The sequence below is a fragment of the Ursus americanus genome, chromosome 27 (assembly GCF_024610735.1).
Source record: "Ursus americanus isolate L20-20 chromosome 27, mUrsAme1.1.p, whole genome shotgun sequence".
Taxonomy (NCBI): domain Eukaryota; kingdom Metazoa; phylum Chordata; class Mammalia; order Carnivora; family Ursidae; genus Ursus; species Ursus americanus.
This window is the reverse complement of record NC_142153.1, coordinates 12,030,709-12,048,182: the sequence shown is the minus strand read 5'-3', so window position 1 is coordinate 12,048,182 and position 17,474 is coordinate 12,030,709. Positions and strand designations below refer to the sequence as shown.

The following is a 17,474-nucleotide window of genomic DNA, read 5'->3' as shown; positions in this document are numbered from 1 at the left end:
TGTATCCAAAATAAACAAAGAACACCTAACATTCAATAAGAAAAACAATGTCATTAAAAATGAGCAAATAGCTAAAAGGATACCTCAACAAAAAAAGATATACAGATGGACAATAAACATATAAAAAGATCCTCAACTCATTTGTCATCACAGAAAAAAACATCAACAAGATACCATTACATAACTTTTCATTTGGCTAAAATTCAACAAAACTGACAATACCAATTGCTCCCAACAATGCACAGCAACAGAAATTCTCATTCATTGATTGTGCGAATGAAAAATGGCAGTCACTTTGGGAGACAGTTTGGAAGTTTCTTACAAAACTAAATGCAGTCTTCCTATTCAATCCGCTAACTGTGCTCTTAGGTATTTACCCAACTTCTTTGAAAACATCCATACAAAAACCTGTGAATGTGAATGTTATAGCATCTAATTCATAAACACCAGAAAGTGCAAGCAAAGAAGATATCTTTTAATAAGTGAACGGATAACAAACTCTGCTGTTCAAAGAATGGAATTTTACTCTGTAATTTAAAAAAAAATATCAAGCTACAAAAAGACATGGATGAAACTTAAATGCTTATTGCTAAGGATTCAATCTGAAAAGGCTACATGTGTTATGATTCAAATTATATGATACCTGGAAAAGGCAAAACTATAACAGTAGTAAAAACAAAAGCCATTACCTACCTGGATAAACTCAGGCTAAATGGTTGCCCATAAACAAGATAAAATTTGTGTATGTTTTGAAACATAGCATGATGTACCATTTGTTCTCCCGTGAATTCATTACGCTGCAGAAATGCAATTTTTTTTCAAAGAATTTCCAATACTTTTGCCTTTGTCAATGATGTTTAAATGGGAGAAACTAACAGTATTTGCTTTCAAGCCCTATCATGGGTTGGTATTCCTATCGTATTGGTTATTTGCCACTTACTGGAGTTTTGTTTTCAGTTCGATCGGTTTTTATTTGGCCTTCCAGGAAAGGATATATGCCAACCAAATGGTCATCTGTTACTTTACAATAAAACTACATAAATACTCAAGTTGGCATGGCCAGTCTATCCCTCCTTATTCACTGAACGACAATGGGATCTTGATCAAGATAGCAAGCTTCCTAAAATTCCTCATTTGAAAATAAGGTCATTGAAAGATTAGCAATAATAAACGTGAAGCACCTAGCACAGTGTCTTCCAGGTAGTGCTCACTCAATACATGGTACCCATTATAAAACAGATTATAATCTGAAATTTGCTTCAAGAACATGAAATTAGACCAGAATGAGTTACTTGAATGATTCTTACGCTAATCACAGCCTGTTATATCTACATGTCAGGACCAGAGCTTCCTCTCCAGCCTGCTGCCAAATAAGTTTGAGCCCAGGAGTGAGGGAAATGTTTCCTATGGAAAGAATTTAGAAAGGTGATGTTGGCTCCAGCAGCTCTTCATTTCCTAGGTTGAAGGGAGTTTATTCAGAGGATATTTCTTCAAAAATGGTGTTTAAGAGATCCATTTGCTAAATCATGATCGTATTCAACCTGCTATCCTGAACATTTTTCCTTGGAATCTGGGGGTATTAGATAATCTCTTGGTTTGTTCTCTAATACATCCAATAGTATTTATCATGTTGATTTTATTACTTTAAATTTCACCAGTTATTTTACAGTTTGGGGGGAGCATATCTCACTGTAATTACAATATATCTACAAATAGATATGAATTTCCCTAACATCATGGAAGGTGATGGAAAGGAAAACTATAAGGAAGTTGAATTTCATTTTTGAGTTTGACTTTCTTAGTAGTAGGAGAGATGCTGGACTTATAATTCTTAAACCAATTAAATGTGGCAACACAACTGGCCAAGTGTAGACATACAGTCAATGGCTCTCATCAGTTTTTCAGTTTCCAAACGCTAAGTCAACAAATATTTATTGGAAATTTAATAGATGCCCCCAGTAATTTCAATGTGGAAGACACTGTGCTAGATGCCAGATCACACATGTGATCTCTATTCTCATGGAACCTAATACAACATGTAAAGGTTAAGCCTTAGAGAGGAAATTCGAACAGTACCTCATCTTCTATAAATCACAGTGTTATATGAGATACTCATTCCAAGATTTTTCAAACTCAATGAGTCAGAACTCTTGGAATGAATCATTCTGGGTAGCTTTGCCTAAAACTTACTTATCTAAGCATTATCATTTAACAAGTTTATATGGAAATAATCCTAGAAACATAGGTACTTTCCTGATTTTTTATGGAAGAAAGTATTAACTATAATCGAACTTCTCCTAAGCTATTCAGTTACCATTATGGCTGTCAGTGATCATATGTATTATGGTACACAGCACAATTACAGTTCATTGAATTGGAGGAGAATTTGACCCTACAAGAAAATAAGTAGTAGAATACTGTAGTAGTCCTATAATACATATACAAAATAATGAATAGTACAAAATAAATAGAATACTATACTTGTGGCTACTTTGTGTTTTTATTGAAAGCTTTATTGAGATATAATTCATATACTTTAATCTTCACCCTTTAACATGGTTTTTAGTATCGTCACAGTGGTTTTTAGTATAGTCACAAGAGTTGTCAACTATCATGAGTATCTAAGTTCGGAACAGGTTCCTCACTCCCAAAGGAAACTTCGTAGCCACTAACAGTCACTTCCCATTCACCCTCCTCATCCCCTCTGATAATCACTAATCTGCCTTACACTTTTATGGGTTTTTCTATTATAAACATTTCATGAAAGTTGAGTGATAGAATATATGGCCTTTTTAACCTGGCTTCTTTTACTTAGTATAATATTTTCAAGGTTTATAGCATGTCAATCCTTCATTCTTTTTAGCACTGAACAATATTCCAGTGTTTCAGCACACTATATTTTGTTTATCCATTTGTCAATTGATAAATATTTGGGTTGTTTCATTCCTTCACTGTTATGAGTAGTGCTGTAGTGAATTTTTGTGTCTGAGTTTTATATAAACACATCTTTAATTCTTTTGGGTATATACTTAAAAGTATGGGATATAGCAATGTATGAAAGTTCCAATTTCTCTCCATCCTAACACTTGTTATTACAGGTCTTTTTGATTACAGCCATTCTAGTGGGTGTGAAGTATCTCCTTGTTTTGATTTGAATATCCTTGATGGCCAGTAATTTTGAGAATGTTTTCATCTGCTTAATGTTCATTTGTGTTCATTTGCATGTTTTCTTTGGAGAAATGGCTATTCAAACCTTTTTAACCATTTTTTTTAAAGATTTTTTATTTATTTATTCGACAGAGATAGAGACAGCCAGCGAGAGAGGGAACACAAGCAGGAGGAGTGGGAGAGGAAGAAGCAGGCTCATAGAGGAGGAGCCTGACGTGGGGCTCGAACCCGGAACGCCGGGATCACGCCCTGAGCCGAAGGCAGACGCTTTAACCGCTGTGCCACCCAGGCGCCCCCTTTTTAACCATTTTTAACTGAGTTATCTTTTTGTTGTTGAATTGTAAAAGTTATTTATATGTTCCTGATAAAGTCCTTCATCAGATATATTATTTTCATATATTTCCTCCATTTCATGAGTTGTCTTTTCACTTTCTTCATGGAGTCCTTTGAACCACAAAAGTTTCTAATTTAATGACATCCAAATTGTCTATATTTTCTTTTATTGCCTGTGCTCTTTGGTGTTATGTCTAAGAAACTGTTGCCTAATCCAAGGCTTTGAAGATTTACACCTGTGTTCTTCTAAGAGTTTATGCTTTTAGCTCTTCTATTTAAGTCTTTGATCCAGTTTGAGTTAATTTTTGTCCAAGGTATAAGGGAAGAGCTCACCTTCATTCTTCTGCCTGTGGATATCCAGTTGTCTCATCAGTATTTGTTGAAAATGCTATTCTTTTCCCCATTGAATTATGCTGATTTCCTTATTGAATTGGCCACTAATGAAAGGGTTCATATCTGGATTATGAATTCTGTTGCATTGATCTATATGTCCATTCTTATGACAGTAACATAATATCCTTATTAATGTAATTTGTAATTCAGGAAGTACAGTTCCCCAACTTTCTTCTTTGTCTAGATTGCTTTGGTTATTCTAGGTTTCTTCAATTTCCATATAAATTTTAGGATCAGTTTGCCAGGTTATCCTAAAAAATATAGCTAGAATTTGGTAAAGACTGAGTTAAAATTTCAGATCAATTTGGAGATTATTATCATTTTAACAGTATTTAGTCTTTCAATTCATGAACATGGGATGCCTTTCCATTTCTTTAGATCTTTAATTTCTTTCAACAAAATTTTGCAGTGTTCACTGTACAATTCCTGCATGTCTTTTGGTAAATTTATCCCTGAGTATTTTAATTCTTTGATGCTTTTGTAAATGGCATTGTTTCTTCAATTTCCATATAAGTTTTAGGATCAGTTTGCCCGGTTATCCCAGCCTATAATCCAGTAATCACACTATGGTGTATTTACCCAAAGAACATGAAAACACTAATTTGAAAGGAGCTATGCACCCCTGTTTATTGCAATATTACTTACAGTAGTCAAACTATGGAAACAGCCCAAGTGTCCATCAATAGATAAGTGGAGGAAGAAAACATAGCAATATTATTCAGCCAAAAAAAACAATGAAATCTTGCCATTTGCAATAACATGGGTGGAGCTGGAGAATATAATGCTAAGTAAAATAGGTCAGTCAGAGAAAGACAAATACCATATCATTTCACTCATATGTGGTATTTAAGAAACAAATGAACAAAAGAAAAAAGAGGGCGAGACAAACCAAGAAACAGACTCTTAACTATAGAGAACAAACTGATGGTTACCAAAGGGTTGATAGGTGAGGGGATGGGTGAAATAAGTGATGGGGATTAAGGAGTGTCCTTGTTGTGATGAGTACCAGGTGGTGTATAGAAGTGTTAAATCACTATATTGTACACTTGAAACTAATATAACACTGTTAACTAACTGGAATTTTAAAACAAAAGATATGCTTTCATTTATTATACTTTTTAACTCCAGAATTTCCATTTGTTCTTATTTTCCATCTCTTCATTGATATTCTATATTTAGTGATACGTTGTTCTCATAATTTTCTTTAGTTCTTTAGCCATGATTTCCTCATGTTTTTTTACTGTATTTATAACAGCTGCTTTAAAAATCTTTGCATAGTAAGTCCAGGGTCTGGGTTTCCTCAGGGACGGTGTCTCTTGACTGCTTTTTTGCTATGTTTGAGCCATACTTCCTTGGTATTCGTGTCTCATACTTTCTTGTTGAAAGCCACATGTTTTTAATAATAGAAAATGGCAACTCTAGAAATTATTTCCCTCCCTCATCCCAGAGTTTGCTGGTGGTGGTATTCCTGTTGTTTGTTTCATAACTTTTCTGAAATAATTCTTTGAAGTCTGTATTCTTTGTGGTGTGTTGACACCAAATCTCTACACACTCAGCTTTGTTGTTAGCTAATGATTGCACTGAGATTTCCTTAAATGCCTTGAACCAGTAAATCTCTCCACCTTTGCCAAGGGGCTCTGTGTGCATGTTGGGGAATGCCTTCAGCACCCTAGCAGCTTATGTCTCTGTCTTAGCCTTCACTTCTTGTTTGTGCAGATTTTCAAGAAGTAAGTCATTAGGGATGTCTCAGTTCTCTTGGGCATCATATGAACAGCCCTGTACATGCATGTGGTTCCTTTTAGATTCCTAGAATGGATAAATCAAAGCGTTCAAAGCTCCTGTGGACTTCCCATTCTCAAGCTTTCCTGTTTAAGGATTTTTGGCTGCCCTTCTTCTTCTTCTTCTTCTTCTTCTTCTTCTTCTTCTTCTTTTTTTTTTTTTGTCACACTGTATCTGTTCCTCAGTTATCTAGTTTTAAGCACTGCTGTTCACCAGTTCTGGAAAATTCTCCAGGGGAACCAGCTATTCCCACTGAGGAAGCTCCGAGTCAGGTCATATAGAGACAAGGCTTTATTTGTGGGTGGTTATCTCCAAGGACCTGTCATAAAACTAAAATAATGACATTTATTATATTATTATATATATTATTGCAATATGCCTTATTACAGTAAAGCACTGGTTTAAAAAATTAGAAAATTTGAAAAGACTATTTAATCACAGAATTTGCAACAAAAGTTTATGATAATCAAGCAAGGAAAGTCATGTACTGATGGTAAGCCAATTAAATTGTTTTTGCAACAGCCAACAAGGGTGTCCAGAGAAAATAAAGTTGTTTAATACTATTAACCTTTCAGCGAAACTAGTTGCTTGAAGAGTTGACATTGGGAACAGTATCAATAGTCAATTAAAAAACAAGGCAAAATGATTTTTAGTGGTTTCCCTTGGCTCCTTGTGAGTCAACAAATGTTACTGATACTGTCTAGTTGTTGTTCATTAAGGGAGCCAATGCTGATTTGAAGTAACTGAAAAATTAGCCTCTGTGAATAGTTTGCATGGCACAACTACCTGTGAAAATGTCTTCAAAAAAGTTGAAAAAAACACTAATCCAGTACAATCTGAAGTGAAAGCTGCTAAGATGTATTACAACGGGGAGTGCTAAAAAATACATGTAGAACAGGAAAAAAAAATCCTACTTAGACAAATTTACAAAACTTGTGAAATGCAAGGTGTGTGAATACTACTGCTATTCATTGTATTATTCATCAGTAGGTGGTTTGTGGAAAATACTTGAATTTATCAATTTGGCCAGTATTGTCAGTGGTGAATTTCGTTTGCTTTCATGGACTTCACTCTTATTAGTTCTGTGAATTTTTCTCAGAAATATAAACTGAGTATTTTGACTTACCCTATGACAAAGCAGTTCAAGAGCTTACCAGTGATTTTTTTGAGCTCTAGGTCAAGACTGAAATTTTTGTGGAGAACTGCCCTAGCTCACTATCATAGAACACTAAGTGGCTTCAAAACTTAGCATTCACTGTAGGTTTTTATAATGTTTCTTAATGAAATCAGCATAAAATTAAAAGACAAAACAGAGCTTATATGTGAAACTTATTCTGTGATAGAATCATTACAATGACAATTATCATTCTTTGAATCACAAATAATGCCATGCTTCTTTATATACTTCCTGTCATGCCGAAAGTTAAAATAAGAGATGAGACCACTATCTCCACACAAATTTGCAGTTGACAGATTTTCTGATCTCAGTTCCAGGAGTGTGTTTGGTTTTTGTTTTTGTTTTTGACCCTGAATGCAAGTGCAAAGGAAATTTGCAGTTGAGGAGTTCCCACCTAATCTTCCATTGCAAGTGATTACTCTGCCATATAATGACCTGCTAAAAGACAAATATTGAGAGAAGAGTCTAATATAATTCTATAAAATGCCTTCTAAGTGATATGCTCAATTAGAATCATGCTCACGGAGTACTATCATTATTTGGCAGTACCCATCTGTGTAAACAGACATTTTCAAATATTATATATGTTAAAACTTATTAGGGTCATCATTAACACATGAACATTTGCAATTAATTTTAAATACAGAGAACACTAACTTTGAATGCCAATTAAGGAAAATCCCTTTAAAAATGTCTTTGTTTTTATTAGCAAATCTGTAATACAAAAAAAAAAAAAGCAAAACAAAAACAAAAACTCCCCCTTCTTCCTCTCCTTCTCTTCCTCCTTCTTCTTCTTCACTATTATTTAATTGTATTTTGAATATCATCAATGAGAAATTGTGAAAATTTAATTTCTCTTTTTTATACAACTACCTGGATAATATCACTTGTGCCTCTTGGCTTGCAAAATTTAACATACATACTATCTGCCCAGCCCCTTCACAGAAAATAACTTGTTGATCCTGTTGTAGATAGAGAAGTTGATACTATCTCATCAGATGTCTGGAAATAATAGATGAAGATTAATTTTATAATTTCACCAAGGCATTAATTTTCATCACAAACTACTACCAAATGCTTTGAGTTTAAATTAAAAGGGTGTGGAAGAGCTTGGAAAAGTAGAGGTGAATAAAAAGTACCCACATAAAAAGTGAATCTTCAATTATATAATCTCAATTTTCCACTGAAACAAAAAATAATAATAATAATGTAGATTAAAGAATCAACGGGTAGAATAAAATAACCATTAAGAGACCTGAAATCTGGTGTGGTTAACATTGGACTTTTGCCCTAGCATTCTGAGTGAGAGAGGATGGGTTCCTTTCAGATGCTCTAATGGAAGAGGTTAGAAGATTTCACAGAGCAGGTAATTTCTTTATTATTTCACAGAGTGATGAGAGCTCAGACATAACTTGAAATCTATTTCCATGGAGATTTTGATATGGAGGAGAAAGAGATGATAGGAAAGCATTTGCATTCTTGCAAAATAGTCAAGAAAGTACTCATCAGGAAGGCAGATACCATTTTTACTTGTATTAAGTGTCTGTATAAGTCTATACAAATGTCAGTTTATTCTAATGTACAAAAGAGTATTTAGCTGAAACCTAGGACAATGCACTATTTTGGGTCCTCTACTTGATATACGTGGGCAGTACAGAGGGACATGCATGCACTTCTGCCTGCTGGGTGACCAGTGTGTTGGACCATGAGATGACTTGCCCCTTCTCTGAAATAGGGCAGGAAAAATCCAAGCCCAAACTCGCTTATCAGCATGCACAGTGGTTCCATAGCAGGAGACACTTAGTGGAGACATATGAAAGAATTTTATCTGGTGGTGATTTTTTAAATTACAGCAAAGTTTCCAGAAGGTTTGTGGAACCATTCTCTTTTCTCTAACCATTTCTGTCTCTCTCTTCCCTCTTTCCTCCCTTTTCCTTCCCTCCCTCTCTCTCAATGGCTGCAACTAAGTAAACAACATTGGAAAGTTCCTTCTGGAGATTAAGCAGTAGAAGTAAGAGGTAGAGCATCCAGATAAAGATTTCTTGATGCAACAGGCTTGGCTTCAGGAAATCCCGATGTGAATGTCATAGTGACACGTTAGGAGAAGTGAAGGACTTTACGTGCTGCAGAAACTGAATTTCAAGTTAGAGGTGAACAGAACAAGGTGAACGTTCTACTTCTTTCCTTCTTCGTTCTCATTCATCCTTAACTTGAAGAGCTAAAGCATAGGGAACCTCTAAGTGAGAGTGCCTGTGAACTTCCTGCCTTGTTAAGGCCACCTCATCCTTCAGATCCTCTTCTGCGGCTGCCACGCATGAAAAAACCCTGATTCTTACCTTTCATCCCTAGTAACAGCCTGACTTTAATCATTTCTTCTTCTCGTTAAAGAACACTAACCACAGCCTTTTTCCTCCCACCAGAGGCTCCTACTTCTAACTTTTCACCTTTAATCAAGGCACACCACTTTTAAAAAAGAGCCGTCCTATAGCCCATTGAGCAGAAGGAAGGCCCCATGTCCTGAGTGATCCCAAGTGGCCTCCCCGTCCATTATCCCCATTGCTTCTTGACAGGTCACTGGCGCTAAGTAAAATGTTCTAACACTCAGGATGCCTTTATTCAACGACCTTCCCTCTAGTGATGGCTTCCAGATGGGAGGAAATTTTAAAAGTCTGTGACCCTCAACACATCATTTGGTCCTTACAGTGTTTCCAAAAACCTGTAGTCCCCAGAAGACTGACGATCTCTCTCCATGTTGACATTCAGCAACAGGAATGTCAGAGAAACTAAGGAATGTAGAGAAGGAGACCTCACAAATAATTTCCTATTTAGAAAGAAAACCCGAAAGTATTCACATACCCCGAAATTAGTTGTGTTTCCTCTGCACAATTTGTACCTTTCAATTTGATACCCATTCCCTGTCTCTCTCTCATACACACAGGCACACAAGCAAACACACACACGCACACAAGCACATGTATACAAGCACACACTCAAACCAGTAACACTGTGGTGGATGCTGTTTTTTCCTGTCGTAATTTCTTCTGAGGGATTATGATTATTGATAATTGCCCAGACTGAGCTTCTTACCTGGTGCCTAAGGAAATCGTTTCGGTCATGCTAATCTCTGACTCAGGCTCAATCCCATGAAACCTTAGGACATGTATCAATACAATGAAAAATTAGTTTTCAGATATTTCAAATTCCTGCTTCCCACCTCCATATCCCACCACAAAGGTAAAAGTTTTTGGCCTAAAATTCTCATTTGCTTCAGTAATGTGGTTAGAATCAAAAGTATCGTAACTGACTTGATTGTTCAGTTCGTAGTCCACTGAACAGAGAAGACTATATCCCAAACTCTGTGGAAAATATTTTTCATTTAGGTCAACCTCTGTGTTTAGTATGTCATTTGATATTTAGAAGGTGTTGGGTGGTATGGGAAAGAGCACCTAAAAACACAGCTTCATGCTGAGAAGATTGGCTATGGAGCTTGTTCTCCTAAGATGTGTGGCTTGCCCCAAGCCCCAGGCTCTTCTATGCATGGCACAAATTCCAGCCTTTATTAGAGGTACCTGCTGCTTTGGGTCGTGCCTCATTTGTCTTCACATTGTAGGAAATCCCAAATGCAATACCCATAAGATATAAAGGGATTTTAAATGAGTGTCTGTCTGGGGAATGGCGAGGAAGAGGGAAACTGTCTTTTTTATCTTTCTCCTTGACCTTCTGTCTGGTAACCATTTAAATTCTGAGATGCCTACATGTATGTTTTCATAGAAAATGCTCTGCAGAAAGCTGTCAGTTTATAGTCATCAGAAATAAAGCAAAGCTTAACAGAGAGATGCTCAAATGTGCTTTCAGATGTGGGTTTATCTAATAGAAACACCATTCTGTTCTTGCCTTCACCTGGTCTGGGACCACTCTGACCTTGTGTCTCACTTCTAAGAAAGAGGGTGGAAAAAATGTCTTTGTGGAGATTTTAAATTGTAAACATTGAAAACAGAGGTCATGGATTTGATAGACTCCATCTGTAAAGCAGAATTTAAAGGCAAACAGAACACTCTATTCACAGCTGATTTGGTTTACATTAGCACACAGTTTATATTCTCCTATGAAGACTGAAATAAGATTATACTGAACACAATGATATCTTGAATTTTAATATGTCTCCTTTTCAAAATACCATTTACAGATTTTTAAAAATCATACCCACAAGCTTCACTATTAAAGTTTATAATACCACAATGATTTCTTATGCAAATAATCAAGAGACAGGAATCAGAGGAAGGTTGGAAGGTAAAATTCTCTGTATGTCTTAAAACATGTGGGGCTCTGACCACCCAACTGTCTTTTCTTTCATTGAACATCAACCAAACCCACCTATAGACAGAGGTATGGAAGGTTTTCTGGGCATAGGGTTTCAAATGTTTTATTCTTCCTTCCCTTTTCCTCCCTGCTTAGGGCCTTTTCCCCATTCTGGTAGTAGAGTGCCCAGTCTTAGGGCTGAAAGTCTTCTGTTCCGGGAAACCGCAGGTTTGAGCACACAGTAGCAGCCATTCCCCTCCCTTCCTAAGGCTTCCCACGTGGCGACCAAGAGGACACGATGCTTTGGAGATAAGCAGCCTGCTGTCACAATGAAATATCCCACAGGATTTCAGGGCAGGTTTTCTTGCATCTTACCTGGTAGTAAAGGACTGTCAGCAGCGATATCTGGTCACACTGGAGGTTAAGGCACAGAGCCTGGTACACATTTTCCCTTCTCATGGAAAAGGAAGTGATCACAGAGACCTTTCTAATGAGGAAGGTGGACTGTGTTCTCCTCCTTCCTGAGATTCTTACATGGTTTCTTGGTCCTGAAAATTTCTCATACCTCACAGGAACCCTTTTCCATTTGCTCATACACAGGTTCCCAAGGAAATGGACTGTAAAAAATTATCCATGTTTTTAAACCTTAAGTTTCCCTCCAAGGTAAAAATAATGCCTTGTTATGAATAAGTGGCAACCAGGTGAAACCAAGAAAAATGAAATCATAATGTGGCCATAGAGGCTCGTAATCTGAAATTTGACGATAGCATGCATGTAGTGTGTAGGGGTGTGTGTTATGTGTGCAAGACAGAGAAAGAAAGAGACAGGCACAGGATAGAGGGGGAAGCACTGATTGTACAACTTGCTCTCACATTCCCAAATTTAGGTGATTGTCTTCTTCCCAGAACTCAAAAGGTGGTAGTCAGAATTGACAATCAATTAGTATTTTCAGATTAAGTATAAATGGAATAACCTCATCACTCTATACAAAGTCATTAGAGAGAGGGCAGCTGTAGCCTGGAAGATACATCAGTGGAACAAAGGATTTTTCCTCCATTTTTGGTGGGAACTTGATCACTACCTTCAAGATATAGTTTCGGTGGATTTTTCCAAAGATTGAACCAAGAAAGGCACTGGAGCTCCTGAACATACTGACACATTCCTCCCCACTCCTTCCCAAAACTTAGCCAGGGGACTTGTCTTTTCTGTGCTAAGACTTTGAAACTTATTACTTTCGTTTAACTCAAGTCTTGAGCAAAAAAGTATATTGTTTTGCAACCAGGCCAGAAAACTCTGTCCTAGGAATTTACGAGCCACCTATGGAGTTTTAAAAAGGCTTCAAATAGAATGGTTATGTGCCAGGGTTTCCCAACACGTCCAAAAATGAGGCCTGCAAAAGAGAAAAAAAAAAAAACAACCAAGCAACTGTCAGTGCCTTTTAAACGTTATAATAGATATTGTGAACAATGGAGGATCTCATCCCGCGGATCATCTTCAAGCATAATCTGAGTCAGGTCTGTAAGTTGGAGGAAATAATGACAGCAGACTTTTATGCTCTTGGACACTGTGCTTCCTGACCTGGCACTGAAACCGACCCCGCCTTAACATAGGATTTCCTACATGGTTTGATCTCTCTCTTTCATCAGATGCCACCACTGGAAACGAAAGGCACATGGTTCTTCACTTACAGTTTCCTTTAAGTGATAGGATCCATACAGGATACGTTGCTATGGACATGGAAGAATAAAAGTACTCTTCAGAATGGTTCCAGAAAGCAGAGAGGAAAGAGGTTGCCTTCCTTAGCTGGGACAGGTTCAAGCTTGTACTCACAAGGCAATTGGTGTCATGCGTAAGACAGCAGCCCAGAGAAAGGCAGTCGTCAGCAAAGAAAACTGGAGCCCTCATTCCCGTGCTGCTCTGCACATCCACAAGGGGACTGGCTACAAAAGCTATTCTCATCCAGCACACTAGACCTGTCAGCCTCGAAAAATGGCAGTCAGAGACCTAACTCTGAGAACATTTCAGGCTTTGATGCCTCCTGAATGCTCCCAGGTAGAAGTATCCTACTTCGCTTGGGCAGGAGAAGCCTATCTTGTGACCAGCGAACTCCCACACTCTCATCCTAAACATGTCCTGCTGAAGGCCCTCTCCACTAACTCCTACCGTATTGCTTGCCAGTCTTTCCTACACAGAAAGTTCCCTCACCCAAGAAATTTCTGCCTGTGGCTATGATGTGGCTTTTCCTTTTTGCCCTGGATGACCTGGATGGTGTTCTGTGGCTCCTTTTTCCTCCAATAGCATCAGCGTTTATGTTCTAATCTCCATTTCCTAGTTAATAAGACTGCTAGTGCTGCACATTCCCATAGATGATTTATTATTCTCTTTAGGAAGGTATATTTCTGCAAGGATCATGTCATTTGCAAGGCATATGGCAGAAGGGAGCTATAGTTAAGGGATGGTGAAATAAGTTGCATCAGGTTTTGCTTGGCAAGGACACCAGATGGATGCTTTTACGATGAAGTGGGGCTCCTCCAGCCTTTTCTTTTATGCAGGTCTCCAACAGGTGTTTCCTCTAAGGCATATCTGTTTTCCATAACATCAGAATGAAGAAAGATGTTGTCTGTGACAGCTTGTGTACATAGATCATGCTTTTATTATGATAGAAAAGTGTACAGTGATTGATTTGGTATTCTGAGTCAAGCTAAAATGTGCTTGGGAGAAGATCATTTTCCATTTGCCAAAAGGGCATTTAATTTCCAGAGCAGGAGTCTTCATTCATTATGGGGTTGGAGGAGGGGAGGGGAAGAGGAAGAAGGAGGGGAAACGTGAAAAGACTGAAGAAAGTGACCAGTTGTCACAGACGTGGGTGCTGAGGACGGGGAGCAGGAAGCCACCTCCTTGCAGGTAACTTGGGTATATTGTATCAGCAATTGAGGGACGGTGTCTAGGAAGCTACACTTGGAGAAAAAAATAGATTCTGTGTGAATGAGTAACATAGCCAGTTCTCCAGACCCTGATAAAAATCAAAAACAGATGCCGGTCTTAGCTGTGTTCCCTGGTGAGTTTCTTTAACCAGCTTGGCCTAAAGGCATCACCATGGTCCTATGTAGTACCATTAAGAGAGCCTTCATGGCTATTAGAATTCGGGGTTGGACCTGCCAAGTTAAGGATATTTAAACCACCATAAAGCATGTTAATTTGAAAGAATAAGGTAACCCATTTTGGTCAAACTGACCTTGAGGCTTACATTGCAACATCTTCTGGCCAGGTAAATGACTAGAATCCACCAAGTTTACAGGGAGGTCTTCATTGGGATTGCATCTCGGCCTTGGCCAATCTCATTAGCAATAAGCTCTTAACTTTCCAAACCCTTCTCTCATGTCAGCTTCTCTGGGTCCTCTCTCTATCCCATTACTTTACTTGTATGACACTTTTTTTTTAAAGATTTTATTTATTTAACAGAGATAGAGACAGCCAGCGAGAGAGGGAACACAAGCAGGGGGAGTGGGAGAGGAAGAAGCAGGCTCATAGTGGAGGAGCCTAATTTGGGGCTCGAACCCAGAACGCTGGGATCACGCCCCGAGCCGAAGGCAGACGCTTAACCGCTGTGCCACCCAGGAGCCCCTAAGTCTGACACTTTTAAGCTGACAATCTTAAATTCCTTTGTCTGAAAAAATTATGACTTAAGATAGTAATTTAGAAACTGACTCAGTTAAAGAGATCAGAATTGCTTGATATTATCTTAGAGTCTGAGACTTTGGGCCAGGTGTTGAATAACAAGCTGTATTAATTCACAGAAAGAAAAAAAAAAAAACCTCACCCTGTAGCACAGAGCACAATATGTTGTATTTTCCCCAGGAAGTATAGTAAAATCTCGCAGGAGAGTGCTGTCATAACATACTGATTACCACAGCTGAACGTACAGTGTGACATTGTACAGTATGTCCCAAAAGATGTTTCAAGAGATAGTAACACATATCTTTAAATAAATAAATGAATAAGTAAATGGTAAATGTGTGTGGTCAAATAAGTGTGTAAAACACTGGATTATACAAACCTTAAAGGAGTTCTTTTTTTTTTTTTAAAGATTTTATTTATTTATTCGACAGAGATAGAGACAGCCAGCGAGAGAGGGAACATAAGCAGGGGGAGTGGGAGAGGAAGAAGCAGGCTCATAGCAGAAGAGCCTGATGTGGGGCTCGATCCCAGAATGCCGGGATCACGCCCTGAGCCGAAGGCAGACGCTTAACCGCTGTGCCACCCAGGCGCCCCTAAAGGAGTTCTTTTTTGTACGACTTTTCTGAACTTGTTGTAACACTAAAATGCAATGTGAATCTCAAAGAGGGGACATTTTTCTCAAACTTTATTTGACTACAAAAAACATTCCCTCACTGCTTCTCCAGTTACTAATATTTCATGCAACGTGTTTTTTAGAATAGGCATTTCTGTGACAATAGGATGGATGGATGTTGTGGTAACAACCATGACATCTCAGTGACTTAGCACAACAAAGGTGCCTTTCTTTTTCATGTTACATGTCTGACACAGGTCACTGAGGCCAGGGCACTCTGCTGTACGTAGGCACTCATGTTCTCAGGCTGGTCATCACTACAGCAGGTCAGGAGTGAACCTGGAGAGTCACACGGGAGCTTGTCCCTACATCAGCCATAACTTCTACCATCTCATTGGTCAGAACTAGTCATGTGGCCCCATCTGGCTGCCCATCTGCTAAAGAAGGAAAGGAAAATTGGATCTTCTGAGCATCAGTAATCTCAACCTCAGCATTCTATTCAAATTCCAGCTTTACCATTTGTTAGCTCTTTGACTTTTATCCATAAAACAAGGAGTGGTCTTTAAAGTCTGGTAGAGACGGAAACGGTCACTAATACTTCAGTCACTTCCCATGTTCCTCAACCCCCGTAAAGTTAGCAGGAGGCATGTGACTAGTTTTGGTCAATGAAATGTGATCAGAAATGTGTGTCACGTTGGGCCATGGCAGTTAAAAGCCCAGGCTTGCTTCTCCAGTCCCTTTCTCTTCCCTTGCCTTAATGCAGGAGGAGACGTATTCTGGGTGTGTGACTCTAAGATGGTACGGCCTCTGGACCCCTCAGGCTCTGAGTGGCTGTGTGTGGGAGCACAGGAACCTGTTCACCTGAGGAATATATGTAGTGTGAGTGAGAACCTGTGTTACGTTCAGCCCCTGGAATTTTGAGGTTGTTTCTGCAGACTAAGCCTTGATTCTCCTGACTCAAATAGGTCCAGACTCTAAACTTTCTGTGCTTCTAGAAGGGTTTCCTCTCTTCTCTATCAAGGAAATATGCATTCCTTCAGATACGATGGGATTTTTTCCAAGATCATCTAACCCTTTGGGTGGTTGAATATATTCTATTACACAACTAGCATTGTACCCAACTGCAGTGTGGGGTGATCACGTGGGGGGCTTTGCTAAGACTTAAACAAAGATTAGAGCAGAGTTTAGTCAAATGCAGGCCAGTGACGGAAGCTGTAAAGACTACAAAACGCATGTAATAAGGAAGGATGTTTCAACAGGGATTCATACAAAAAGATAGGGAAAGGAGAGGGGAGGAAAACAAGCCAAGGAGAGAGATACCATTCATGACCCAATCTCACAGCCTTTTAAATTCTATCTTCAGGTGCCCAAAACACCTCCCATGATTTCTCCCAAGCAATAGCAGCATCACCAAAGTAGCAAAATCAAGAGCAAAAATAACTACCTTCATGGCACATATAATGTAAGGTAAAAGGAGAGCTTGATAGGTCTGCTAAATGCACACGCACGTACACACATGTGCACACACACACACAAAGTGCTCAGTATGTCGTCAGCTATGATATGCCCTGGACATTCAGCTCTTGGTGTCTTTCAGACATGAATCTTTATTCTGGAGTCTCACAGACCCAAGATTGTTCTCCTTATGTTATTCTGCGCTTTGGGCTCAAGGTTCTAGTGAGTTCAACATCTTGGCTTTGTTACACCAGTGCCGCAGATGTTCTCAGCTAACTCTCCATTCTCCCTACTTAGGACTTTTCTGTATGAAACAGAACAAGATTCTGACCAGCTTGATAGCAGCGGCATGTTTCACTGGTGCAAAGCAATCCCTCTGGACAGTGTGATTCTGGTAGGTGATCCTGTACCAAATCTCAAATAAGATGAAGCTGCGCCTGGGATAATTAACGTCCTTGCACTGGTTACAAGCACCTGCCATTTCTGTTCGTAAACTGTGAATTTCAAAGGAAAACCACATTCCTCACCAGCCTGCATGGTATGCAGGGTAACAGATGTGGCATTTGACAAAGACCATGT

General features: G+C 38.6%; 1 protein-coding gene across 1 annotated transcript in view; it reads left to right on the top strand.

Annotated features, from left to right (window-relative positions):
• The window catches only part of KCNU1 (potassium calcium-activated channel subfamily U member 1), a 141,596-nt gene that overhangs the window by 96,857 nt on the left and 27,265 nt on the right, over window positions 1-17,474 (top strand). The window contains exons 21-22 of the mRNA XM_087856319.1: window positions 11,532-11,569; window positions 17,150-17,289. Coding sequence (XP_087712445.1) covers window positions 11,532-11,569; window positions 17,150-17,289 — 178 coding nt within the window. The remainder of the gene's footprint in view (window positions 1-11,531; window positions 11,570-17,149; window positions 17,290-17,474) is intronic.